A 27,504-nucleotide genomic window follows, 5' to 3' on the forward strand; every position below is an offset into this window, starting at 1 on the left:
ATTTGTTAATCTGTTTTTGTAAATAAATTTAATTTTATTTAACTTTATAATATATTGAATTAATTTACTAAATAGAGATTTTGATTTCCTATTAAACCTTAACCCTTTTATCAAAAATTTGTATTAATGATTTTCATAGTTAAATGAACTAATTACTGTTCCCCTAGCAATTTGTATTAACACAAGTTGATTGTATTAGAATAATCAAAAGAAAATGTTGTTATTAATCTGCTGTGCATTATTTTAAATAATAATAAACTGTAGTACAGAAATGGAAAGCATTTGATTGGAACTGCTAAAGATGGCCAATAGCAGATTCCCTAGTGTAAGCATAGGATTGACCTTAGTGTAGATAGCATAAAACAAATTCAAGAAACTTTGATTTTAGAAAAACAGTTACATATTTTTGTCAACATTCATAAAACTGTTGCCAAGCTGTCTTGGAACCCATTCTTCAATAATTCTTTATTGCAGTGGTGATAATTTATTCTCAGAGTCTCTGAATTGCTGTTGTTTCAATTTGGATTTCAAGTGAGAAAATACATAAAGATCTATTGGTAACAAGTATGGCTCTTAACAAAAATTTTGATATTGATATTGGATTGATCTCGAGATTCCTTTGATATACGAATATCAATATTTTAAACATATCAGTTTACATAATCATCACAAGTCCAGTGACAAGTTGGGAGAAGCAGCAGAACGTTCCTGTGTTAATGTTAAACTAAACTAATAAGGAGCAATTGCTGAAGCATTGTAATGAAGAATAAGATTGTCTATTTTTTGACAATTTTCTGTTTATTGCATCCTTAGACCATGCAGGATATCAAGATATAATTCCTTGGAATAGCTGGGCTTTCTGGAATAAATTCCCAGTAAATATCCTGGAAATAAAAAAAAATTTCCAACGTAACTTTTCCTTTGCTCCTGTCCACACATTCTTCAATTGGGGATATATTGATTTACATTTAGTGACTGATGGTTTTGTATGGATCCTAAGGAAATATCACATCTCACTCCCATGCTTGTTTTGAAAAATTTTTCTATGTCAGTTATAGTAATTTATTTCTTGATACTGTCATTTGCATTTCTTTCTATTCTGGAGTAAGATTCTTTGAACATGTGTTGACAAATTTGATACACATTCAAATGATTGATTAGAATAATGTGACAACTTCCAACTTCTGATGCTATTTCTATTGTAAACATTCCAGATGTGTACTATGTTTTCATCAGTCTTCAAAGTTGCAGGTGCAATCTGTGGATCATTGTTAACTGTAACACACCTTTAGTGATATCACAAGCTTATGATAGGCATATGATTCTGTAATCTTTCTGAATCCAAAGAAAAAAAATTGATATTTGCATGTTACTCTGTGAGTGCCATTTGAATTCTGACAATGTTAAACATGCATCATAAAAAGAAACCACTTTTTGCTGTTGGAAAGGAAATAGCATGGTCACACCACCTGTGATATGATGTCATCCAGGGAACCCTAGGCAAAACTTATTTTTGAGGTCCATTAATGATGTAGAGAGTAGATCTGTTTAGGTCTATAATAATATGAACATGGTAAAACACAATAAATAAATTTAATAGGTGTACAGAAATTCACCTACAGAATTGCTCTCCAGCTTTTAGCAGCATTGAATTCATGAATTAGAGGAAAAGTTTACTTCTGCAGTAATATATCTTCACTTTTGATTATGTCTATTGAAAGTCTCCCAACACATTGTTGATTGATTTTAACTCTGTTACATCTGCAGAACAATCATTTTCAGATATACTAATTACTAGTAAAATTAATTTTCAATATTTTATTAGTTAAAATTATCATCAAATTTACAAGGTCCTAGACATTGTCTTTATGTAAGGCCACCTCTAGATACTGATACTTCCAAATTCTGATGATTCAAAATCCCATCACCTGTCCTATTTCACATAGCAGGTGATAAAAGGTAACTTCATAAATTTCCAGAATTATTAAAGTTTCATTTTTCATAATAAGTGTATTTTTCTAATTTTTTTTACACCTATTTAAAGCTTTGAGATGATGCAATTATCAGTTTCTCTTCATAAACATAGTTTTCATTCATAACACAGTATTATGCTAATAAGTAATAATGCTCCTGTTTGGATCATATATCCATTATTTATATCAAAAAAGTATCAAACAAAATTTGAACAATTCTGATTTAGTTTTTAAATCTTATAAAATAGCTAATTGTTTCCTAAAGTAATATTCTCTTTTCTCCTGATTGTTGGAAGGTATTTAAGAATATCTAAAGTACCTGGCTTAAATGCCAATCTTTTTTAATGCTTTATAAAGTATGGATTAAAAAATGATCATAGACATGAATGAGCTAGACATTCATGTCTATAAAAATTAACTATTTTAATACACAGTATCACTGTGAATAAACTCACTTGTATCAGATATCTTTGAATAGTTTTTAATATAAACATAATTCAAAACTCCATTCCAATAACATAAATTATAAATTTTATATTATTGAAACATAGCATTCTCATTTATCAATGTTTTTGACTGATTGTGATGATGAAAATAAAATAAGTTAAAATTCTAAGTATTGTGAAGAGATTAGAACATTTGTTTAATGTAATTTTTGAATTACTTGTAGAGCTATGTTGAATGTTGATAATTGTAAATATAATTGGTATATCAAACCAAAATTATGTTGACACAGTGCTAATTCCTTGTTTCTTGGCAAGATAAATAATTTATAAATGTTTTCATTTGAAATGAAATGACATTCATAACTTTAAAATTTACAAATTTAATTTACAGGCTATGGGATATAGAATGTGGAGCGTGTTTGAGAGTGTTAGAAGGACACGAAGAATTAGTGAGGTGCATTCGTTTTGATAATAAGCGCATTGTTAGCGGAGCATATGATGGGTAAGATTTCTCTCATTTATTGTATTTAATACGTATATTTTTAATGACATAAAATTCTTTTTTTTCCAGAAAAATAAAAGTTTGGGATCTTGCCGCAGCTCTTGATCCACGATCTCCTACGGGCACACTCTGTTTAAGAACACTAGTGGTAAATATTCTACTTTACTTTATTTTACACAAAATTATTGTAAATGCTAATACTCAAATTTCAAACAGGAACATTCTGGCCGTGTCTTCAGACTGCAGTTTGACGAATTTCAGATCGTCAGCAGTTCTCACGACGACACCATTCTCATTTGGGACTTTTTAAACTGTGCACCGCCCGACACAAAATCGCCAAATCGCACATATACTTATGTTTCAAAGTGAATGGAAGAATTCGCATCGGCCTCTTAGAATAATGGCAACCCGAGCCCAAAGTCGACGAATCTAGACAAGGCTGGAAAATTGCCTCCCTTTCTTCTTGTCCTCAGTGTCATCTAATTTCTTTTGTTAAAACTTTGGTAGGAAAAAAAAAAGACTTTAGTGCAATTTGCACCTAACTGGACCTAATGGGGTGTGAAAATGCACTTGATTCACTGTGTTAATACACATCACCAAAGTATGTACATATTTCTGATTGCTTGAAGAAGTTTTTTGTCTTGTACATCCTGTTCTTAGTAAATGGTTGATTCATCCTACAGTGTGTAGACAGTGAACTGATTCAACTTTGAAAAAATATTCTATATTTTACAGTTTTCTTTAGTGCCTTTTCACTAGTTTTGCCATAATTAACGCAAAGCAAGTGGAAATAACATCAAGGTGTACTTACCAGCATTTTTGTATAGCTTCGTGTATGAGTTGTGAATTAGGTATAAGCTAAGAAATATTTATTTTTGTCACTATCACGTTGTTCTTCAAATACTTGGGTTTTTTTGTCCTCGTTAAAGGTGTGGGTGATGAATTGTGTATTCTGTGATGTTTAAAAACATTCATTCCAATTTCTAACCAATGATGACTGTAAGAGCAATGTGGCCAGTGACAACACAAATATCTGTAAACAGTACAGAAAATAAATGATGTTATTTCATACAACGTTTTTAGGAAATGATATTTAAAGCTATTCTCTGATTTTAGAAAGAGGGATGTGAAAAAAACAAGAATTGTAAGCTCCTGGATTGAAATTTATTTTAAATTTGCTAATTTTATCTGACATTTAACTTGCATTTGGGAGCTTTTCTTTGTAATGTTTGCAGATATTTCTTTTGCTTTAATAAATATAACAAAAAATCAATAAATGTTTAATTTCCATTTAATCCTCGACATTTAAATGAAAAAGATTTTTAAGTTTTTTTCTCCCGTCGTCAGCGGTTTTATTTATACAAACATCTCCATTAAAGCGGCGCCTCAAAATTCTCGTGCGAGTCGATTTTCTTCCCTTGTTGGAAAATAAAATATCTCTAATTGACTATCTTATACAGTTGACAGGCACTGGCAACAATAGTATTTTGTAGTCTGCAAAGAAATATTTTGGATAGTTGAAAAATTTGGAAGCAAAAATAAATGTCTTATTTGTAAGTTTTTAAATTATAAATAAAAAATAAATTTGACCTAATCTAGCCAGTGATTATCTGATTTAATGCTGTTTTCCCCCTTAAATAATGAAGTTTTCGTAACTAAAAATTTATCCTTAAAAGTACATAATTTCATAAAAATCTGACTTAGGCATTTTTATAAATTAAAACTGTTTATTAATTAAATCCATAACAAACAGGATTTCATTAAATCTTTTTCTGTTTTCTAAATCAAAAAAAGCTTAAAAACAAAAAAATCAACTTTGTAAATTTTTGAAAATACAATTTTGATCATCTAGAAAAGCATTATATATATATATATAAAAATTAACAATATATTTTTCAGCCGTCCAATTTATTATTATTACCGCACTATACAGAAAACAAAATATCGATTTTTGCAAAGATTTTTATAATTAAGTAGCTTTGTACCAGATAATCAAATTGTACTTCATTAAAAAAGATGACATTCATTTGATGTGCAACATCTTAAAAATAAAGTGTCCAAATATTAAAAAAAAAAATAACAATAAAACTATGCAAAAGGTAAACAAGAGTCTTAACTATGAGAGCAAATGGCTCTTTTATTTTTCAGTGCATAAAAAATTTCTCTTCCACAAATGATTCATACTTTCAACTTGTTCGTTACAGTCAACAGTATTTTTTTTCTCAACCATTCAAAAAACAATGCACATATTTTTCCAATTTCACTTTTTTTTTGGTAGCCATGCACTTTTCTAAAAAAATAAACAAGTTAGTTTTTGGAAGTTTATTTCTGTAATAAAATTTGTTACAAAAAAGTGAGTTGACTTAACAGTAACTCATTTAACATTTTATTGGAAAAATGAAAGGCTACCAGAATCTGTGTGCATCAGGAACAAGTGGATGGGAGAAAGTAAATTACAAAATGATTTTTTTTTTTTTTTCTAATAATACAGTCTTGGCAACAATTTGAAATGATGAATACTGATGAAAATTAAAGAGCTGATTTTTATAACACAAAATTAGGACCCTCCCTTTAGCTGTACAGGACACAGCAAACATTGAATAAACTGAATTAGCAAACAATGGCTGGTATTTTATGATTTATACATTAGACATTTCAATAACTTGGCTTTTTGTTTATTATTAATTATTATTTTTGGAAACTTCACTCAAGGAAGAAATGCCACCAAGTCTTTGTGCCAAAGGCAACATATTCTTCTATTGGGGCCTTCGTTTTTGTAGAAACACACACCTATATACCAGGAACAACATCTGTTCAGTGGAAATGTGGAATGCATTAACACCAAAGACAAATACTGCAAGATGAATTTGTACATTTGTCACTTTCCTGGCATTCTTAAAGCACCTAACAATTATTTCGCATTTAACTTTACTTTGGCCCTAAAGCCTTAAATGCAAATATTTTCTTCTCATTAATAATTTTTCCCTGAAATATGGCAAGTATAGAATGTGTTAGCTCATCATGTCTGCCATTGTTGCATTCACTATAGTTGGCCCCTTTAAGGACTCATTGATATCTCTTCGAAATACAGACAGATTTTGAGTGAACCTGAAACAAAAGAAAAGTTGCAACCAGATGTCCGCACTGATTTTCAAAATGTCACTTTTGGTATAGACGAACGGCTTACCTGTCCCTGTTTTTCGTCAACAGATTCCTTTCGATGCCCTCCATTAGATTTTCGAACCACTGTGCCATCACTGGTTGTTTCTCTGCTGGCTGACTCTGTATTATTGTCTGGCGTAATTGATTAAAATACTGAAAATTAAATATTAATTTTCTTAGTCATTTAAGTTATTGAAGTAGAGGTTAAGGCTATACAAAGTAAGACTCATACGAGTGATGTCACTTGCCATGAATGATCATTAAATTTTAATGCCTCTTCTATCCATTAAATTGATATTTCATCGTTTATTATAACATATAAGTATTAAACTTCCTTCCTGAATTCTTTAATATAGTTTAATCCCATTGGGTCAAAGTTTCTGGAGATTTTTATCACCAGAGACTCCAAGGACTCCCTGTGGAGTCGCGAAACCGGGCCTCAAATAAATTTAACAGATATAAATGTCACCCCAACACAAAAATTATAACTCTGTCATTGTCATCCGGTACAAATGATGGTCTTAATTAGTTGTTGATAGTTAAAGAAGAATGGTTAAATATTTAGATAATTGTAAAATATTCATGGATAATATCCCTTCAGAGCGTATACTAGTTTCAATTTTNTATTCTACTGTCTAAAAAGTTTTCTCAGAAGCAAACAGAATAATTGAGAATAACTAATACTATCAATACTAATATTCTTGGTTTTGGATTAATATTTTGACTAATATGTACACAGCCTAATATATAGCATATATATTAGGCTGTGTACATATTAGGCGTTTTGTGTTGCGTTAAATGCGCGTTAGCAGCGTACACACCATGCATTAGCTTGGCGTTTGACGACCGTTTAGTGGAGCGTTATCACTGGCTCAGTTTGGAAATGGACGTGAAAGTAATTGCTTTTGTGCGCCTCTGGAAGAGGCGCTATAAAAGATGATGGCAGAGGCAAAGAAAATTTTGGGTGCACCCAATATTACGAGATAGACTGACACATGGAATGTTTCTGACGTTGTATCCAAAACTAAGGCAATATGAACCCAAATTTTTTAATTCTTTTAGAATATCTATAAAATCATTTGACAATGGCTGGTCTAGTTTAGATTTCATCAATAAATAGATCAGTATCGAAATGCTCGTTCTCCATTTTGGCCAGCATACGTCCACTCTACCTGAAAGCGCGCGATCCAACGTACAACAACATGGCAGCACATATATCTTAAAGTGCCCGTAAAATGCACGTTTTAACAAAAATCTATCAATGTGCGTTTGACGCGTGCTTGGCCAAAAGCGCACATTTGAGTATGTATGCCTATGTAGAACTCTTGATTCTTTAAAACGCCTAATGTGTACACAGCCTAAAGCTTAAAACTGATTTTTTTTTTTTCACAAAAATAATTTTTAAAGTTAACATTGAAACTTATTTGTATTTAATGAATATAGTTAAGATTGTAAGATACTCTTAAACAGTCCTGGTATAATCTTGCACTTAATGTATTCATGCCACATTCTTAGCATCTTTTTCTTGATTATTTGTGTTACACAATTCTTGCAGAGTGAAAAAGAGGAGGCATAAAATTATTAGTAAAAATTGAGATTGTGAATAATTAGTTTTGTAAACTATAAATCTAGCAGAAGAAAACCCTTAGTCAAAACCAAAAGCTAAACAATGACCAACAGAAGTAAAGATTAGTTTACTATGTCAGTTTGACAATGTTCTTTCATACATTGTTGAGTTGCATACTGCACAAACTTAAAAGGAATATGGTTTTGCTTAACCTTAGTCTTTGTAAACCAACATATATTTATAGATATATGTATGTAAATCATAAATAATTTTATATTTAGATCTAAAACATTTAATTAATGGGATGCAATTTTATTTATCCAAATCTTACTATGAAGTTAACCAACTAGAGCTTCATTTGCATAAGATAGCAATAAAATTCAAATAATTCAAACTCCAGAATTCAAAATGCTATTTTCCATATAAATCAAATAATGTAACTAACTAAATATAACTATAAAAGCAAAAATTCTCTCTTGCTACATTACAAATACAATAAGGAATTGAGTCCAAGCAGTATTATTATTTAATTTTTATTTTGCTTTTTATTCTATTTTGTTTGGGGCTTATGTTTAGTTAGGATGAAGATTCCCTCATCATTCACCTTAGTAACGAAAAAGAAAAGAGACGAAGAAAAAACCCAACTCACTGACTAGATGAAGCGCCATTGGGAAACTAACGCGCACTTGCGGTCCCAGGTGGAAGTTTGAAAGAAGTTCTGCAGAAAGAAGGGAGGGGAACATCCCCCCACACAAAGTGGAGAACTTGCTAAACCTTTGATAAAATAAACATCTCGAATATGTAATAAAAAGAATAATGTAAAAGGATTTAGCGAGAAATGTTGGAAACTCAGCTGCCCAGGAAGACATGCAAATTTATTGCTAGAAGTTAAGTATGTAAATGAGGGGAGCGGTACCAGAAATAATTTTGACGTCACCTCAGAGTATAAAACGAGCACGACCAGAGAAGACAAGTGAGATGAGCTCCAGACAGAAAGAGATTGAGGTGAATTCCAGAGCAAGATTGGAAGCAAGTTGAGGATAGCAAGGAGTAATTCGAAGGAAGTTGGATAAAAAGAAAAAGGTTCCTAGTATTGAGATGACGGATAGGATCATAGTTTCGTAAGATTCTTTGTACATAGTTTAATTGATTGATATTGTCAAATTCCAAGGGGGAATAGTTCATAAGTTATAGTAAGTAAATTGTATTATATTTTGTCGGGTTTTTCAAATTGTTTCTTTTCATTGCTACTAATTTGTACACAGTGAATAATTGAGTTCATATTAAATATTTGAGTTTCTTACTGACCCTTGTACATAGTTATTTCCGGAGCACACGTAAGCCCAGGCCTGGCATACTAACTATAAACCTGCGTAAAATACCCATTAGGTTAACGGTCGTAAAGTTTGGCAATAGTCCCGAACGCCTTACTGACACACAGTTCCGTGTCATATAAAAATCCATAGTACTTTACAATACTAAATATTTCACAAACCAATAGAAAAAAACTGTGACATCCTTGAATTTATGTCAAAGCTGTTGACGTTTTGCCTAACCAAGTAAAGAAATTTGATCAGATTTATTATCTACATAATAACTTATCACTTTATTTTGTATTTGTAAGCAGGACAGAGTTTTCATTTTTAAATTTTTGAAAGAAATAAAAACTTAATTTTGATTAACCTATGATCTGATTTCTGTTAAAGATTAAACTTTTAATATTTATATCAAATATTGATATATTATATATTTAAATGCAAATTATGTATGGATTATTATTAATTTAGATAGTAGTAATGAATGATGAACTAATTATTTTTCCAACAAAACAAACTTGAAATGTGATTTTAATGATAAGAATTTCATTCAAGTATAAACACACACTTTTTCATTGTTTTAGCAAATAAAATATTCCACATTTCATAATTTTTATCTAATTTTACATCACCTAAGTTACATTCATAAAAACAGTGGATTAATTGCATTTATTCTGTATTTTAATTAATCTAATACCTACAGTTACTTTTGATGTATATTGATATCTCTTAGAATAAAATTGCATTTTTGAAAACAGTTTTTTGACATAAATTTTTCATTTATAATCTTGTTTATGATCAATTTTAATTAGCTAATATTTAAATTCTTGATGAACTCAAATATTATTTTATTCATATTTAATAATTAAATCTCTATCATATAATGTTTGAGAAAGTTAACATGTTAACATTTCTGATTAAGAAAATTTTGATATTATCAAATACAGAAAAATCTGTGTATTAAGAAACAATCCAAAGTTCAAAATGCAAACAAATTCTGCATGATTTTCATTAATTTGGATCAGAGCATCATTCCAACATCCAATGTTTCTACAAAGTATCCCATCAAATCAAAGTACCACATAAACCACACCGCTACAACCCATAGTTTTTTTGATAAAGATGCAAAAGAAAAAGTATGACATCACATCTGGTCATGGAAAATAAACTTTATTGGAAACATGAACATTAGTACTTGCATATGACATTATTCTTATGTAGGAAGATGCTCAAATGACCACCACATATATTAAGGGATGCACACACACACACCATGCAGACTGTACACAATCTTGGTTGCCCTTCTTTATGCGGCATTCGACTTTTCTGGACAACATGATGCTGGATAGTGTGCATGCATGCCTCAATATGCATTTTGAGCATTACATTGGCAACTGTTAGAAATCAATTCATTAATAAGTTATAGATATGGGAAATATCTTGACATTTGTGTTTTTAGAACAATGGCTATAGTTCATATTATAGGAGGATGCATTATATTCTCATGCATCATGAAGATATAATGCATGAAAGCTAATTTTTTAATGTAAGAAATGAAATATACAAATATGTATATATTTAGTACTCTTCATTTAATTAAATAGCAATAAATAAATAATTATTCTAATAAAATATAAGTATATATGTTACCTCTTCATTTAATAAAATTAAACCTAATAATGGTCTGGACATGGACCATTGATTCCTACAATCTTCAAACATGATTATATTTAAAATAGTGGACAGCATCTAAAAAACAAAGACTGTTGAATTAATAGATATATGAGATAGCTAACTTCACTGACTTTACATTTTATACAATACCTGTTGTAGTATTTCTGGATGTAATTCAAGAACCCTTAAACAAGCTTCACTGTCTTGTTGCTGGGCAGCAGATGACCGATGTTTTTTACCACTTTTAGAAAGACGTTTGAATAAATAGGTTACAATATGGTCTAGTGTTGCACAACAGCCTGTACACACCATTGTATCTGAAAATTATAAAGGAACATAAACTGATAAGATTAATTACATCTTTCTAATGTAATAAAATTCATGTTAGTTAAATAATTTAACATAAAATATGATTCTTTTCATAGCTTATGAACAGAACCATCGTTCAATCTGATCTTGAGGTAAACGACTGAAAGATTGTGGGACTAACATCTAGGCATGCCCAAATGCCTCAAAGTCATTCTAAGATAAGTTTTATTTATGATCACCATTTTATTATACACAGATTCCATCAACAGTCACTATCAAATAGCTTCTAAACAAAAACCTTTGTAAGACTAAACAATCCATGAAATTTTTGTATAAACTCATTTTAATATTCAGTAACTTTTCTTATTTAACTTTCCACCATGAATATTCTGTTTTGTACTGTAACACATTTCCATTACCAAATATTTAATTTAAATAACAATAACATGCTAATACTATTATACAGTGAGATACAGGAAAATACAATGCAAAATCAAAAATATAGGTATAAAATTAATTTATTTAACTTTTATACATTGTGCATGTAAATTTGTAAAACAAACAAACTTTCTTTAATAAAAAGCATACACATTCTAATGCAAATTAAAACCAAATAACTGAACTAAACTGGAAACTGAACCTTATAAATGTGATCTTATAAAGGTGTAACTGATCCTCTAATCAAAGTGGGGAGGCCCCAATACATGCCTGCTAAGTCAGCTGATGGTATTCCTTTGCATTTGTTGTAGCATACCCAACTGTACTTGGGAACTGATGATACACAATGGCCAGTGTCACCAAATCTGACTTGTAGTATAGTTAAATTTCTCATTTAATCACCCATAATAATTTATAATTTACTTCAAAATAAAAATATATATTTGGGTTTTAGTAGTTGAATAAATAATAGTTGCTTTGCATTTATTTATATCAGATGTCATTCTTTTGCACCTAAAAATTATATCATAAATCTATAAAAAACTTTAATATGATATTCAACACATTTTTTTTCTTCAAAGAAATTTGATTGGTACAGTTTGGTAATTTGAAGAATAGTGGTCATTAATTCTCAATTCAGTATCTTAGATATGAAATCATTGCATTTAGGATGCTGTTATGATATTGTATAGAAAAATTAATTATCAAATTAAATAATATTAAAATTTTATATGAAAATGCCACAGTATATCTTTTAAAAAAATAGTCAATTTTAACAATATATAAGTTTTATAGTCAATATCAAATAAAAATTTCTAAGCAATTACTAAATATGATTTTACATCAAATAATATTAAAATTACTGATTTAGAAATAAGTAGAAATTTACTGTTTGCCAAAATAGATAATTTTAATTGCTAAATGATTTTGTAATTATCTTACTGCATTTCAGTGATAATATTACAGGGTGACAAGAAACAATGTTGACAAGCATTTTACTCAATATCTTATGATATAGACAAAAATCTAATAAACAAATAAATGATGACATTAAAACACCCCCTTTAAAAGCAACCTATTCAAAAAATTCTGAAATAACTTCCTCCTGCTTTGACACAGAACCTCAAATGTTTCACAAAATTAGCAGTAATATGCCACAACTCTTCTGATATTTTGTTCCATTCTGTCATCAGGGATTTATTCAGTGAGTCCAAACTTCTGTGAGACTTAGCAAATGTCCTGGCACCTAGAAACTGACCATATACTGAAATCCACAGGATTTCAGTGTGTAAGATATGGTAAGCAAAACATTCAGCAGATATGACAGATAAAGTTTGGAAAATGGTCCTTATACTACTGTTGATCTGCTCTAGCTCTGTGGGCAGGTGCAGAGTCTTGTTGAAATGTCCATTCTTGATTCCAAAAATATTTTTTTGAACCAAGGAAGGTCAATAGTCTCCAAGATCTCCCAACAGCAAATATCTTGATTAATTTTTTTTCCTTTTTTCTACAGAAAGCAAAGACATTTGCCACTGGCACAAATTTCAGCCGAACCATGACAGACTAAGAATTTTGATAGTGTCCAATGATGGCTGATGTTCTGAAAATTTCAGCTGACCAGACTCATTTTGCCAGTTGTGTGACTGCTCACTATAAACAACTCATCTGTGAAAAGAATATTTTTCCAGCAAGAATCTGTAGTGTGACGTAAGAGTGAACTGCATCTTTGCAGTCTTATAAGAATGTTTTCTTCTGTAAAAAGAACATTTTTTGAATTGTAAGGTTTAAGTCCAAGCTACTGTTTGGCTATTCAACAAATTTCCTATTGATTCTGATCTCATGTGCAATTTTTCTTATTTCTTATTCTCAATTTTTGAGAATCAATAAAATTTGCTTTTGGATAATTTGACAGATATGAAGTGTTGACTATGTGTTTTCTTACTCTTCCAGGACAGCGATCATCATGACTAAGTTTCTTATATTGTTTAATTATTTTTAAAATATACCAATTGATGAGACACACCAAATGCTTGAATGGTTTCAAAATGACAATTTTCAACTTTAAATACAGAAATAACTCCATTATACACCTGCTATCTTTAAAAAATAAACATCGTCATTGCCATAGAAACAAATATGGAAAAGAACATGAAGATTAAATTAATAAATATTTTATATTTATAATGTAGTACAAAAAAATTAGTTAATGCTATAACTTGTCACTCAGTATGGTACAAAATTAAAAATTTTTTAAATAAGCTTTTAGTCATAAACTTTTGTTTTCCTTAAAAAACAAGATTCACAATTACAAATAAAAACTGACAATGTGATAAATGATAAATCACTGTGTTAGAATCCCTGCTGACCAGCGATGTTAAGTATATAGTTCAATTCTTGAACTAATGCCTCCTGAGTTGAAGAATGGGTGTGGGCCCTCTTAACCAGTGCTTTAAAGGCCGCCATTTTATATCTGAATGGGTCACAGGAGTTCGCTGGGATTTAAGCACTGGTTAAGAGGGCCCACACCCATTCTTCAACTCATGAGGCATTAGTTCAAGAATTGAACTATATACTTAACATCGCCGGTCAGCAGGGATTCTATAACATGGTCCATAAGTTAGCTCGACACTACAGCGTCGGCCTACCACCGATAAATCACTGCTTGAAGATAGTTATTTTTAAGTATTTCATAATTGCTTTCTAATTAATTAAACAAAAACATTACAATGAAATCTTGCACATACTAAATTATAACTCACCTAAAGCTGTAAGACCTTCTGAAATAGATGATAAAATATACAGGAACAGCTGAGGTTCTAAACTGCTTAAAAAATTTATATGATCCTGTGCTAAACACTCTAAAAGTACATAGTATGTTTGGCTGAGTTTTGGATAATCCTGAAAAATATGAAATTATAACAGTTAAATATATCAAAGAAGATAATTAAATTACACTCTTAGTAATTAAATTTCTTAATCTATAGATATCTCTTATTCTTATATTAGAATGACACATTCTAATGAAATGATAAAGCAGGGGTGTCCAACCTTTTTGTTTTTCTGGGCCGCATTGGAAGAAGTCAAGGAGTTTTGGGCCACAAGTATATATAATATATACTTGTGGCCCAATATACAAGTATACTTAAAAATTAACATGTCTAGATTACAATAATAAGAATAAAAACTTTATCAAGAAAAAGGAATATTTTAAAAAATTACTTCTACAGACACTTTCAATTTTTACTTAGAAATAGATAAATTCATTTATTATAAAAGAGACTAAAGAAAATTTATTTGAAAAACACAAATATTTGTTTTATTTGGGTCTCTAATTAATAAAAAGCGACGAAACACCATTTTAAAGTGCATTTTTATTCAATTAATATAATTATAAATAATATGTAGCCGAAAAAAGTAGCCAAAGCGCCAAATGATATTTTTTACGTCAAGCAAAAAAAATGTAGCCACATTTGGCCCAATGTAGCCAAATCTTGCAACGTTGGAAGGAATACTAAATAAAGCTGGAGTTATGAATCAAAGGATTATAGACCCAAGTGCGGGGAAAAAGAGGAAAAGGACAAAAGATAAAGAAGTGAAAAAGGTTGAAAAATTATGGCTCCATATTTGCTTAACAGAAGATCTATTTAACGTTTCTCATTACTACATCTTTTGTCCTTTCTCACCTTTCCTTCCTTTCCCCAAATTTGGGTCTATAATCCTTTGAGTCACAACTCCAGCTTTATTTAGTAATCCTTCCGCATTCACACATCTCCAAGTATTTGAAAATATTTCCTTTCCACTCAGAAATAAAATATGAATAAAGGTTTACGACTTTGTGAAACTTTTTTTTTGAGTTTATGCCGTTGAAATAAATAAATAATTAAAAAATTAAAACATTTGTCGGTTTTGTTTACACGTTTATTGGGCCGCATTGGAACTTGCCTTGGGCCGCATGTGTCCCGCGGGCCGCGGGTTGGACACCCCTGTGATAAAGCAAATTAAATTTTTTCTCTATTTAAATTGATCCAAAACATTTTTCAATAAATAGTTTATACTTTTATCAATCAACAGTTAAATCATGACCACAAGTATAAATAACTAGCAAAATACTATATGATTTGCATTACTATGTGAATTTAGGAGCAAAAGCATACATTGTCTCAAATTTAGAAAACTTGAAAAAAATGAACTTACTAAATGTCTCAAAAAGTATTTACTGTGATAAAATTAATGATTTTTAGTAACAAAATCATGAAAAAATGAATAGTTTTCAAATGGCTTCAATAGTTTCAGTATTATTAAAAAAAATTACTACACTATTCTTTCTAAAATCACAGACTTGTTGAATCTGTTATTCTGTAACTTTTGATTATTCTTTATATTCAAAAATATTGCAAAGGATATAAGATTCAAAACACAAAAACTAATTTTATTTATTTTACAAAATTAAACTTTATTTTTACTTTGGAAACACAGTAAACTCTCACTAACTTAGACAAATTTTTTCAAAACAGCAATTTAAAATTTCTTGACAATAGAAAAATTATAATTAATGTTTTTGATATCAGAAAGTCTTTGTGATACTGTGCATTACACTATTGTAGTTAGTAAATTACTAAAGACTGTACATTGCTGTATACTATACTATCATAAAAATTTTTGAGACTGTTTCCAGTAATAATAAATTCAGTATTATAATCTCACTAATTAAAACTTCTTTATAGAGGGATCAAAATAAATTATTGTACCATATATCCATCTTCTTGTTTTCCATATCATTAGAGAAAATACCTTGCTAAGTCAGACTTTTGTAAACTCAGACAACCTTCACCCTCTATTAGTCCAAGTTTGCAGGGGGTTTACTGTATTTTTAATTGGGTTTTTATGATAATCATAATGCCTTCTTATTCAACAGATCAATTTTTGAACTTTCATAATATTAAAACTTACCAGAAGATCTGATTGTGGGATTGATAGAAGCAGTTTCACAAAAATATTCAAGGCATCATCCAAGGCACTGTCTCCATATAACCTAAATACTCCAAAGTTGACATATCCACCACAAAGAGCAGATTTTAACATAGAGAAGCTAATAGATACTCCTTTTAATGTAAAATTTGTTAAGAATTTATCACAAAATAACTTCTTAAAATTAACTTACCAGTTTTAAATTTAAAATCATTTATGATTAATGCAAAAGTTTTCTATTAAACAATTAATGTATAGGAGCAATCAATTTATTGTGACATCATAGTGCCAGGCTGCAATTTTTAATCATTTTTTAATTAAAAAAAAAATCACAAGATTTTCGATCCAGACTGGAAGTTCATATGTAGTTAACAGGGTCCTTGGCCCGTAAGCTTTCTATACTTGGTTTTGATTTTCATCTAGACAACAGCTGAGTGCTGATTAAAATGTACTAAAATCAACTAACACAAAAACCTATAAACCAGCAAAATTTCACTTACTATTCATGCTAACATTTTCATCCACATTCAATTGGAAATCTTCAGGCTATAGATGGAATTGTAACTGCACACTTTTGAACAATTCAAAACCTACGTGATGTCACCCGCTGATTGGTGGAGACATTCCCCATATGTACTTGTAGTTTACAGGGGTGAAGGAAAAATTACCATGCATTGGGGAACGTGTTATCATCCTTAAAGTTGAAGTCTCCTTATTCAAAGCTGCCTTGTATATTTCTAGCAGTTCAAGATAGCAGAGTTGCACTCTGTTGGATGTTTGGCAACATTTGCAGGGAGTATACTCCATCTCCCTTATGGATTACCAAACCAAAAAAGAGTTGGAGTATGTTGGAGCAACCAGTAGACAGATCATCTGTTGCTTAAAAGAACATTATATGGATATTTCTAGGGGTTGGTTTTCCTCCACACTGTCTTCTTATGCCAGTAACCCAGATGTGGAGATACATTTGGATAGGACCAGGATCCTCCACCGAATGTCCAACAGAGTGCAACTCTGCTGCCTTGAACTGCTAGAAATATACAAAGCAGCTTTGAATAAAGATACTTTTTATGTATTGGGAATGTGTCATTATTTTACTCCCTGCAAACTATGAATATGTATAGGGAACACCTCCAACAGTGGACGACAACATGTCAGTTTCAAATTGTTCAAAAGCATGTAGTCACTATTCCATCTACAGCCTGAAGATATCCAATTGAATGTAGATGAAAATGTTTGTGTAAATAGTAAATAACATTTTGCTGGTTTATAGATTTTGTGTCAGTTGATTTAGATTCTTATCTAACTTCAATCTTGAGTTTAATGAAGGACAGACAGTCAACAGTAAGAATTTTTGGTCTACAATTTGAAAATTGCAGCCCAAAAATAATAGCAGAAAAATGTAGCAAAGCTTGTTAATATATAATAATGTATATTCTTTACTACAAGATCATGAGATCAATATATTCATATAACTGTGCCTGTATGGTAGAAGAATTTGATACAATCATTGCTAATGTATTTCACTGAAATAGCTATAATCACTGTCAATACTGAGTCAAGCGTTTTTGGCTTGACAGTATTGAAACGATTTTTGCTGATATCACCACTGGTCTTAATGAAAACATTAATTTTTTTTTCATTTTTTTAATCAATGTTAAAAATTTGTAATTACTGTATATAGAACAGGGGTGGCCAAACAAGTCGATCACAAAAACAATTTTGGTCGATCGCTCACGATGTCTTACTTAATGTGTTACATTTATAACTGAACACAATGTGTGAACGTAATGCACAAACACAACTGTAGAGATATCAGACCTCCGTGTCCTCCCTCAGATGCAGTTTTGTCGGTCCATGTGCAACCATCTGCATACAGTTGTAAAAGGGGAATAAGAAATGTAAACAATGGGTCATAAAAAAAAAAAAAAAAAAAAAAAAAAAAAAAAAAAAAAAAAAAAAAAAAAAAAAAAAAAAANAATTCCTGGATGACAGCAGCAATTTTTGAGAAGTGGTTTTCACCAGACATTCATCCCTGATATCCATAGGCACCTTAGAAGCAAAGGAATAGAACCACAAGCATGCCTACGTCTAGACCAGGGGTGGCCAACAAGTCGATCGCAATCGACCGGTCAATCCCAAAAATAATTTTGGTTGATTGCTCGCGATGTCTTGACTTAATGTGTTACACTTGTAAGTTGTAACCGAACACAACACGTGAATGTAATGTGCAAATGCAACTGTAGTGATATAGGACCTCCTCGTTCTCCCTCAGATGCGGTTTTGTTGGTCCATGTGCAATCCATTTGCTTACAGTTGTAAAAGGGAAATAAGAAATGTAGACAAAGGGTCATAAAACCGAAAAAAAGAAAGGCGGGAATAGGGACAGAAAGAGTAGGTTGGGACATGGTAGAGAGAGGAAGGGTGAAGTTGTGGTCCCTGGAAGTGACAATGCTGAGTTTCAATTTTTCTTCTGTTTAAAATGTAAGTACCTTTTCTTCATGTTTTAAATTAAATTGTGGCTTTTCTTACCTATCTAAACATAGTATTTATTTCACACCTCNATGGTAGAGAGAGGAAGGGTGAAGTTGTGGTCCCTGGAAGTGACAATGCTGAGTTTCAATTTTTCTTCTGTTTAAAATGTAAGTACCTTTTCTTCATGTTTTAAATTAAATTGTGGCTTTTCTTACCTATCTAAACATAGTATTTATTTCACATCTCTGCCTCACCACTTAGACTATGCCTACAACAACAAGTCGATTGCGACACATTTTTAAGATAAAAAGTAGATCTTATGTTCACAATAGTTGGCCACCCCTGACATAGAATAATGTGCAATCAGTTTTAATTTTGGAAATACTATGAATATGAAACTTGTTAAAATTTGCAAATATAATAATTTAGAAAAGTATTGTATTTAAAATCTTAAGTCTTTAAAATATTTTAAATACACTTTATACAAGTTTTACAGCATTAGTTGTTTACTATTCTATAAAATTCATTACATAACTTTTGCTTAATAAAATTGAACTATTTTTCATCCTAAACATATTTATGAAGCAAAATTTATGGCATAAAATTTTAGAAATGTGATTCAGTTTTTAAGCTGTAAAAAGAAAAGTACAGTAGAACCTCGATTATCCAGACTAATTGGGGATGAAGGTACTCCGGATAATCGAAACAAATACTTTAATTTGTCTTTTAATGATAATACAACACGTTTTCTTTTCGATGACATATCGGTAATATTAAAAATAAATACTGTATTTAAATCGTGATCAAATTTTCAAGAAACAAACGTTCGTATTGAATTTAGACTACTACTGACCAACGCTAACAGACTACCTATTGTTTAAAAGGCCCTCTGGTGGCGCAAGAAGACGGATTTTATAAAATAAAAAGCAGTTGAAACTGCATTTTTATGAATAAAAATTTGACAAACTATTTATCTTCTTATGACGAGTAAAATTTTTCGTTGCGTTCACGGCTTTTAAGTAATGCATAAACCTTCGAGGCGCGAGGCCCTTCGGACCGCGAGGCATAGGCGGTGGCCCACGTTGCCCATGCCTTACGCCGCCCTTGGTTATAGAAATGATGTAATTTGAGTATAAATTATTTATAAATATGTATGTCAAGTTATATTTTTATTACGATGCAAAATATATTTAAGAGTTTACGACCACTGTGCCGGGTGAGACGTTGTTGAAACAAAAAATGTTATGCATTCCATCACGTACATAAACAGTGTCGTAATTCGCCAAGTGCAAATCAGCAAATTCGTAAAATTTTTGTTTATTTTGAACAATCCGGATAATTGAGGTTCTACTGTATATGAATAATTGAACAATTACCAAAACAAGTAATAAAATTAAGTAAATATCAATAAATACCATTATTACATAAATAAACAGATTTTCATTGTCAATTAAAAATTTGAGAAAACAACTTATAAAATATTTAAATATATAAAATTTAATACGATAAAAATTCCACATATTTCACCAAAAATATAAATGGTATGCTTATAAATGTCTCTGAACTGAAAATTCCAAGGATTTTTAATTCAAGAATCATTTATAAGAACTCGTGATTTTTCCAGAATATGAAAAAATTTATTATTTTTGAGAACATTAAGAATCCAAAAAATATAACTTTTAAAATAGGTATTTTAAATATGTTATAAAATATATGAAATCCATAGATATAAAAATGCTTACAGGTAAAAAAAAAAACCCAACTGAAACTATATATGAAAATTTTTTAAACAAAATATCTATAAAATTTTGTATTTTATCTGAAGTATGTAATATTTTGGAATGCAGAATAAATTAAATATTTTCCATAAAAGAAACTAGTTTAAAAAACAATATTAACAGAATTATTATTATTATTATCCAAAAGTATAAAGCTTTTGAGTAATGCTTTATTATTTACTTTTTAATGATAAAAGGATATTTCATTGGATAGACTTGATCTTTTGGAACTTCACCTAATGTAAGTATCCTTGTACCTAAAAAATAAAATATACTAACAGAATTAAATGAATACAACAACTATATTTTATTCAATTTATATATTTCAATAGCTAATATATGCAATGATTAATCATAACATACCGTAATTAACTATCATTTTGCTTGTTTCCCGAAATAAAAGAATACCATTGGGTGAAGAAACATCAAACTGTAATCTCTGAGATCTATTTTGCACTAATTCAGCCATTAATTTTAAAACAGGTGTTGTCACAGCTGGATCATGATACCATAATTCAACTGCTCTATGCAATATAGGAGTATATGTTGGATATCTATCTAAAGTTAAGAATATTTTATTTATTTATTAATATACATGGAATATATAAATATATGAAAAAAAAATATGCTAATACGATATCTCTTGTATACAATTTTAAAGGATACATCCACTCAAAAAGCATCATATAGCTAGTTTTTGTATTGAAAGCATATGCTAATCCTCTTAAATCACGAGCCAATCCAATTAAAGCTTTCTGCAAAACATTCTACAATTTAATTGTTTTAAATCTATAATTAAACTACTATTTAAAATATTTTTATAAAATTAATATTAAATTTATATTAACCTTTGCTTCATCTGTGTTGAAAACTGGAGATTCCAGCATATTACCAACAGCATCAAATGAAGCTGTAAAGATATTTTTGTTATTATTCATTATTGTAATAATTCAATATTTGATGTTTTATTATATTTCCAATATGTTATAATAAATAACCTATTGGAAAGCAAGGAATATCTTAGCAAAAATAAATGGAAAATTTTAATATTGATAATATTAGCAACAGAAAGAATTTCATGTGTTAAAAATATAAATGTTACAATATTAAGAAAATTTATAAATAATAATTCTAAAACATTTAAGTTTTTAAGCATGGTAACAAATATCACTGCAGTGAAACAAAACATACCAAATCTTTCCTCAAGTTCAACAAATTATACATATGACATTTCATTAAACAAAATACACAAAAACACAAAATGTAATGCATCATACAATTCTTCATTATTAATAAATACTGTTTTTATTAATTATTTAAAAGCTTGTGCTTAAATAATAAGGTGGTGTTCATGATATGTTATTTCTATAATCAAACAGTACCAAAAAATAATGAATATATTGAATTGTTAAACTTTAAATATAGTCAATATGTAATATTTACAGTATACATGTATGTATATCATCTGAAATCTATTTATATATTTCACATAATGTGAAAGAGAAAAATATAACGATAACAGTTACTATTAGTTAACTGTCACTAGTGCTTATAATTGTAATCACAGAACTTTATCCAATACCTTTGAATTTATCTTTTTGATATTTTCTTTTTCTAAATAGAAAAGTACCTATTTAGGAAAAGAAAATATCATCATATAATTTGTTCATTAATGGATTATATATATATAATGCAGAATTATCAATTAACATATTACTTTACATTAAATTATAATACAGTAGAGCTTCGTTTATCCGAATCAATTGGGGACTGAGGTTGTTTGGATAACTTATTTTTCAGATAACATATTATGTACAAAAAAATATATTAACCTATCCTGTGTTGAAATTTTTCTCCGTTGCATGTCGCTTCGCGTTGAATTTTCGTCGATATTAAGCCTAACGTATACTTTTTAAAATAATAATCGTGGCTATCGTATCGTTAAAAATTATTTCTTTATTTCTTACAAACAAAATAAATATATTGAAAAATATAAAAACCAAAAAATATATACTTTAGAAGTTGATCTAGTATCAAAAACATTTGATTCGGCACGACACACAATCCGCAGAAAAACACCACACAAAAGTGCCAGTGCTGCCAGCTAAAAAACACACATCAACAAAAAAAAGTATTAGAGTAGCCCAAGATATGGCCAAAGATTGCAGCACCACAGCACTAGTGAAAATTTAAATTTGCCAACCGGAATGCTTTCTGATAACCGACTTTTGGATAAACGACGCTCTACTGTACAATAGAAGCCACTTACTGTAATCACTTTGGGACTTGTCTATATTGATGATGATAACTAACTGATAACTTTAAACGGGATAAGTAAATAACACTACATTTTATTGACTGGCATTAAAAAAGAATTAAAAAATATATAACTTGAATATCTCTTAATTATAATTATTATTTGATAATAATTCATTCACTGAGTATCTTTTTAACTATAACAAGTATATAACTGATGTTAGGAGATCCAGCAATTTAAACCATTGTACAGCAAGCAAATAACAATCAAAACAATTAACATTTAAAGCACTGATTAAGACTAATAAAAACTATTATCAGCACATGTTGAAGCTGAAAGCACAAAAAGACAGCTTAAAAATGCATACTTACCAGAAGATAATGATAACTATAATTAATAACAGACATGGAACCAATTTCCAGTATGTGTGATACAAAAAACAAACACTGCATGAATGTTTTCCAACTCCTTCTGAGTTCTTCTTCAGGTATTTTCTTCAGGACAGAACATTATGAAAGCATTATTGAAGCAAATGTCTATTTGTAAAATTTTTTTAAAACTTATAATACAGTAAAGTATTATAAGTATTATAGTAGAGTATACAGTAGAGTATTGTGCAGTGTTTGGTTTTTGTATTATACATACCAGAAATTGATTCCGTGTCTATTGCTACATATATCATGATGTAGTGTGGTGTATAAGATAATTGAAATTTGATTACAATAAGTGAAGTTTTATAAATGTATATTAATTTATATGTTCAGAAAAAGCAATTCTGATAACATTAGATGGCTAATAACAAAATTTATGATTACAATAAGAGGATTCTACTTTTTAAATAGAAATTTATAATTTCAATTATAACAATTAGATTTAAATGCTTATTTCCATATTTAAAATCAATGAGATTATCAATATATCAAAGGATTATTAAATATGAATTAACATGTCAAGTTGTCAATGGAAGATACTGAAAATGTTTTATTGTTATTTGGAAATGAAATATATTTTAAATTCACAATGACAGAAAAGGAGAAACTTTTAAAACTGACATAGAACGTGGTTCATTTTAATCAATTCAATGGAATAACTCGGGGAGAGGAAATGCATCTTGCAAAACATTTTATTAAATCAAAAATGTTTGACTTCAAGGTTACTGATTTCATTATAGATTATGCTACAATTGGCAAAACATGGTGACTTTTATTTTTTTAAATGCAAACTCCCATTTTTTATTGAATACAGTCAAACATTCAGTTTTGAACATCTGATGTTTTGAACAATTCAGTTTACAAGTAAAATTTTGAATTAATTTTTGCCCTGGTTGCCAAACAAGCTACTCAGCAGAGATGGCCACAGATGGCCAACTTCTTACGTTAAAGAAAGTCAATGGCCCAACCAATCAAAAACAGGACTACCAATTCAATAGTTAGTGGTACCAAGATTGTGTTGCATCATTAGACATCACGATACAAATTATCAATGACATTGCTATTTAAATTTGATTTCAATGCACATGCAGGAAAGATACTATTTCTGTTTCTTGATATGCATTGCAGTTGAATCTAAATCAAATTAATTAATAAAAGCCATATTAATTGACATTCACGTAATATAAATGGCATTCAAGAATTTGTGTTTAAATATGCTTAAGTTAAATTAAATGATAAAAATTTATTAATTCTAGGTAGCCAGTTAATTAAAAGTAAAAGTAGTAAAATAATGATTAAAACTCTGGCCTTTGTACTTTAAAATTAATTAACTTATTTATTTAAAGTAAAATTGAAATCAAATTAATTGAAACATAATACAGCTGTCCCTTGATAGTCCGACGTTTTTTAATCCGACATGCTCAGTAGTCCAACGCACCTCCCGTCAAGGTCCCTGTCCCTGTTATGTGTCTGCTTGCACAGAAGCATGTCATGATGTGAATCTCCCCACCCAATTCTTACATGATGATACACATTTCGTGTGTTTTCTGTGAGCAGTTCTGTTCAAACAGTTGGAGTAGGGAATATTGTAGACTGCTGCTAGTAAAACAATGCCAAATATGTAATCACTTTCAGTAATCCAACACCCTTTTGGTACCATCCTGTCGGATTATCAACGGACAGCTGTATTTTGGAAAGTGTGAATAAAGTACTTGTTGTCTGTCTTGATCAATTTCATTATATTTCAACTTGGCAATTAGAGTTGAGTCTCTATTTATAGCACTTCTTTGTAAAGTGTTAGTTTCAACTGGCAGTGACAGAACATTTTGCTTTTAATATATATGTAAAATAGATATAAATAATATAATATTGCCTTTATAGGCATTTTTATGTAAATACAGCTAAAAGGATAAAAAAAATGTTTCATTTTGGGAGTTAGAAATGGACTAATTCATTTTATATTGTTTCTTGTGAGAAAATTTGCTTAAGTTTTAGAACAAATCAGTTTCAAACAACTTTTAGGAACAAATTAAGTTCAAAACCTTAGATTTGACTGTATTATGATTTTACATAAAAAACAAACAAACATTTATTTGAAAAATTCTTCTCTAAAACTGCATTCATCATAAGTTGTGTGTTTGAACTTTAACACTTTTAGTAACACCAAATGCATTATTAATTATAATTATTAAATTTAATAAGAGATGGCACCTAATGCCTACCTCTAGTGCCAAATTACTTGGTACATAGTCAAATGATTGCCTTAAAGTTTGGTTATGTATATATATTGGACTTCGGGTTGTTTAATACACTTAAATTACTTGGTATTTAATAATTATTATTAGCAATAATGTAGCCTGATTTAATCCAGTAATTGTCTGGCTTTAATAAAAAACTGAGACATTTCCAACAGAGAATTGACTTATGCAGTCAGGAAAATGAAGCGATCTTTGAACATCTGCAATAGGAGAAAACTGTGAGGTAAGAAAATTCATATTAATTAAACACTTTATTAAAGTTTAATTAATATAAAAAATGCATTGAGAAAATTAAGATGACCTTAAACTGAGCTTGAAGATAGATTCTAAAAATCAACCAAGATCAATGTCTTGTCTTTATCACAAGCTTGATGGCTTTAACACTGTGGCATGAGTTTTTGTCACAATCATCTTTCTTCAAATAATGAACTGACTTGTATCAATTCAATATTTGAAGAAAAAGAATGACTCCATCAAATAATAAGAGATTCCTAATGATTTTTTAAACATTTTTCTTCTTTTTTTTCAAAGAACTTTACAGATATCCATAGATGTAATGCATGGCTTGGCAGTTCAAATGCCTGTAACTTTTGTAAAAATAATTTTAGATAAAAATTTGTTTTTAGTAGAATCATAATATAAAATAAAAAAATAAGGGTTCCAATTTAAGAAAATGAAGCAGATCCCATTTTTTATTGATTGTATGAGCTATCATTATGAAACTAATACTACCATCTTGTGGCCCCATTCAACTTTAACATTTTTATTTTAATGAATTTTTTATAAGACATGCAGTTTTCAAGTTATTCTAGTGGATCAATTGAAATGAACCACTGCGTATAAACGATACAGTTAAACAGGAAAATTATAAATTTATTACTGGTCAAAAGGACAGGTTTATAATTATATATCAAATTTATAGTTGGTTCTCAAAGATGTTGACAGGTATTATGCATTAGTAGCATTTAGTAATATATGTTATAAAACTCTAATTATGCTAAACTAAAAAAAATTTTTAATGGTACATTTACTGAATCATTGTATTAATTCATTAAATACAAACTGCAATAATCAGGAAATAACAAATGTGATTCTAGCCAATACAACATTCAAGTTTTTAAACTTGTTTTATAAATATTGTATAAAACAAACTACTGCTACAACTAAAATTCTTATTTAAATAAACCTGTAAAAATCAACTTTTATCCAGGAATGCACTATGACTCAGCAAAATTCCTTCTAAACAATAAGTAAATAATACAAGTATCATGTTATTTGCCATTCATAGCATTTTATTTTGCCATCATATTTGTAGAAATTTAAAACAGTTAGTTAGAATTAGAATTTCTTTGCATATGATTTCTCATGGGATTAAAGTTTTTAAATTGTTAAAAATCCTATGTTGAAAATTAGAAATAAAATTTTGAGTAAAATATTAACCTGTTAAAGGTAACATAAATTGTTCAAATCTTTCCTCATCTTCTCCTAAATCAACCATCAGAAGACGTCCTAATGAGGTATAAAATGTCGATCTACACCTCATATCAGCTATTTGTGCGTTGTTTCCAAGAAATGGAAAATGTTCACTCTGTTAAAAAATGTTTAATTGTTAAAATAATTAAGGTCAAATATTATTTCTTTACATTTTAAAATTTTCTTGAAAAATTTAAAAAAATTATAATTTGTTTTATTATTACACAACTTCATATAATACCAGCAAATTTAAGACAAAAATCAATTTTAAATACTGTACTTTCTGGGGAAATCCCTTATGTTACATGTATAAAAAATTTTGAAAAAGGAAAGTGGGATTAGTAATGATATTTTTGTTACACTTTTATTAGAATTTTGTAAGATGCAGGATATATGTTCTTATAGAAATTATTAATCTATTTAGTCCTAGTTTACATTAAACAGGAGGTATGGGAGTTTCCCTAGAAAATATGGTAT

General features: G+C 29.4%; 2 protein-coding genes across 2 annotated transcripts in view; one reads left to right on the forward strand and one right to left on the reverse strand.

Moving 5' to 3' along the window:
* Positions 1-4,036, forward strand: part of LOC111618464 (F-box/WD repeat-containing protein 1A-like) — a 51,518-nt gene extending 47,482 nt beyond the window's left edge. Inside the window, exons 9-11 of the mRNA XM_023360005.1 lie at positions 2,811-2,921; positions 2,991-3,069; positions 3,138-4,036. Of these exons, the coding sequence (XP_023215773.1) occupies positions 2,811-2,921; positions 2,991-3,069; positions 3,138-3,290 (343 nt within the window). The 3' untranslated portion in view covers positions 3,291-4,036. The remainder of the gene's footprint in view (positions 1-2,810; positions 2,922-2,990; positions 3,070-3,137) is intronic.
* Positions 4,037-5,038: 1,002 nt separating this feature from the next.
* LOC111618446 (exportin-7-like) overlaps positions 5,039-27,504 on the reverse strand; it is a 124,517-nt gene continuing 102,051 nt past the window's right edge. The window contains exons 16-26 of the mRNA XM_023359991.1: positions 26,995-27,142; positions 21,457-21,518; positions 21,275-21,375; positions 20,972-21,162; positions 20,811-20,865; positions 16,338-16,497; positions 14,147-14,285; positions 10,791-10,957; positions 10,617-10,715; positions 6,109-6,236; positions 5,039-6,029 (exon numbers count right to left, since the gene is read on the reverse strand). Coding sequence (XP_023215759.1) covers positions 5,933-6,029; positions 6,109-6,236; positions 10,617-10,715; positions 10,791-10,957; positions 14,147-14,285; positions 16,338-16,497; positions 20,811-20,865; positions 20,972-21,162; positions 21,275-21,375; positions 21,457-21,518; positions 26,995-27,142 — 1,347 coding nt within the window. The 3' untranslated portion in view covers positions 5,039-5,932. The remainder of the gene's footprint in view (positions 6,030-6,108; positions 6,237-10,616; positions 10,716-10,790; positions 10,958-14,146; positions 14,286-16,337; positions 16,498-20,810; positions 20,866-20,971; positions 21,163-21,274; positions 21,376-21,456; positions 21,519-26,994; positions 27,143-27,504) is intronic.

This window comes from Centruroides sculpturatus, unplaced genomic scaffold (assembly GCF_000671375.1).
Source record: "Centruroides sculpturatus isolate CEXI.00-Female unplaced genomic scaffold, Cexi_2.0 scaffold5, whole genome shotgun sequence".
NCBI classification, from domain to species: Eukaryota; Metazoa; Arthropoda; class Arachnida; order Scorpiones; family Buthidae; genus Centruroides; species Centruroides sculpturatus.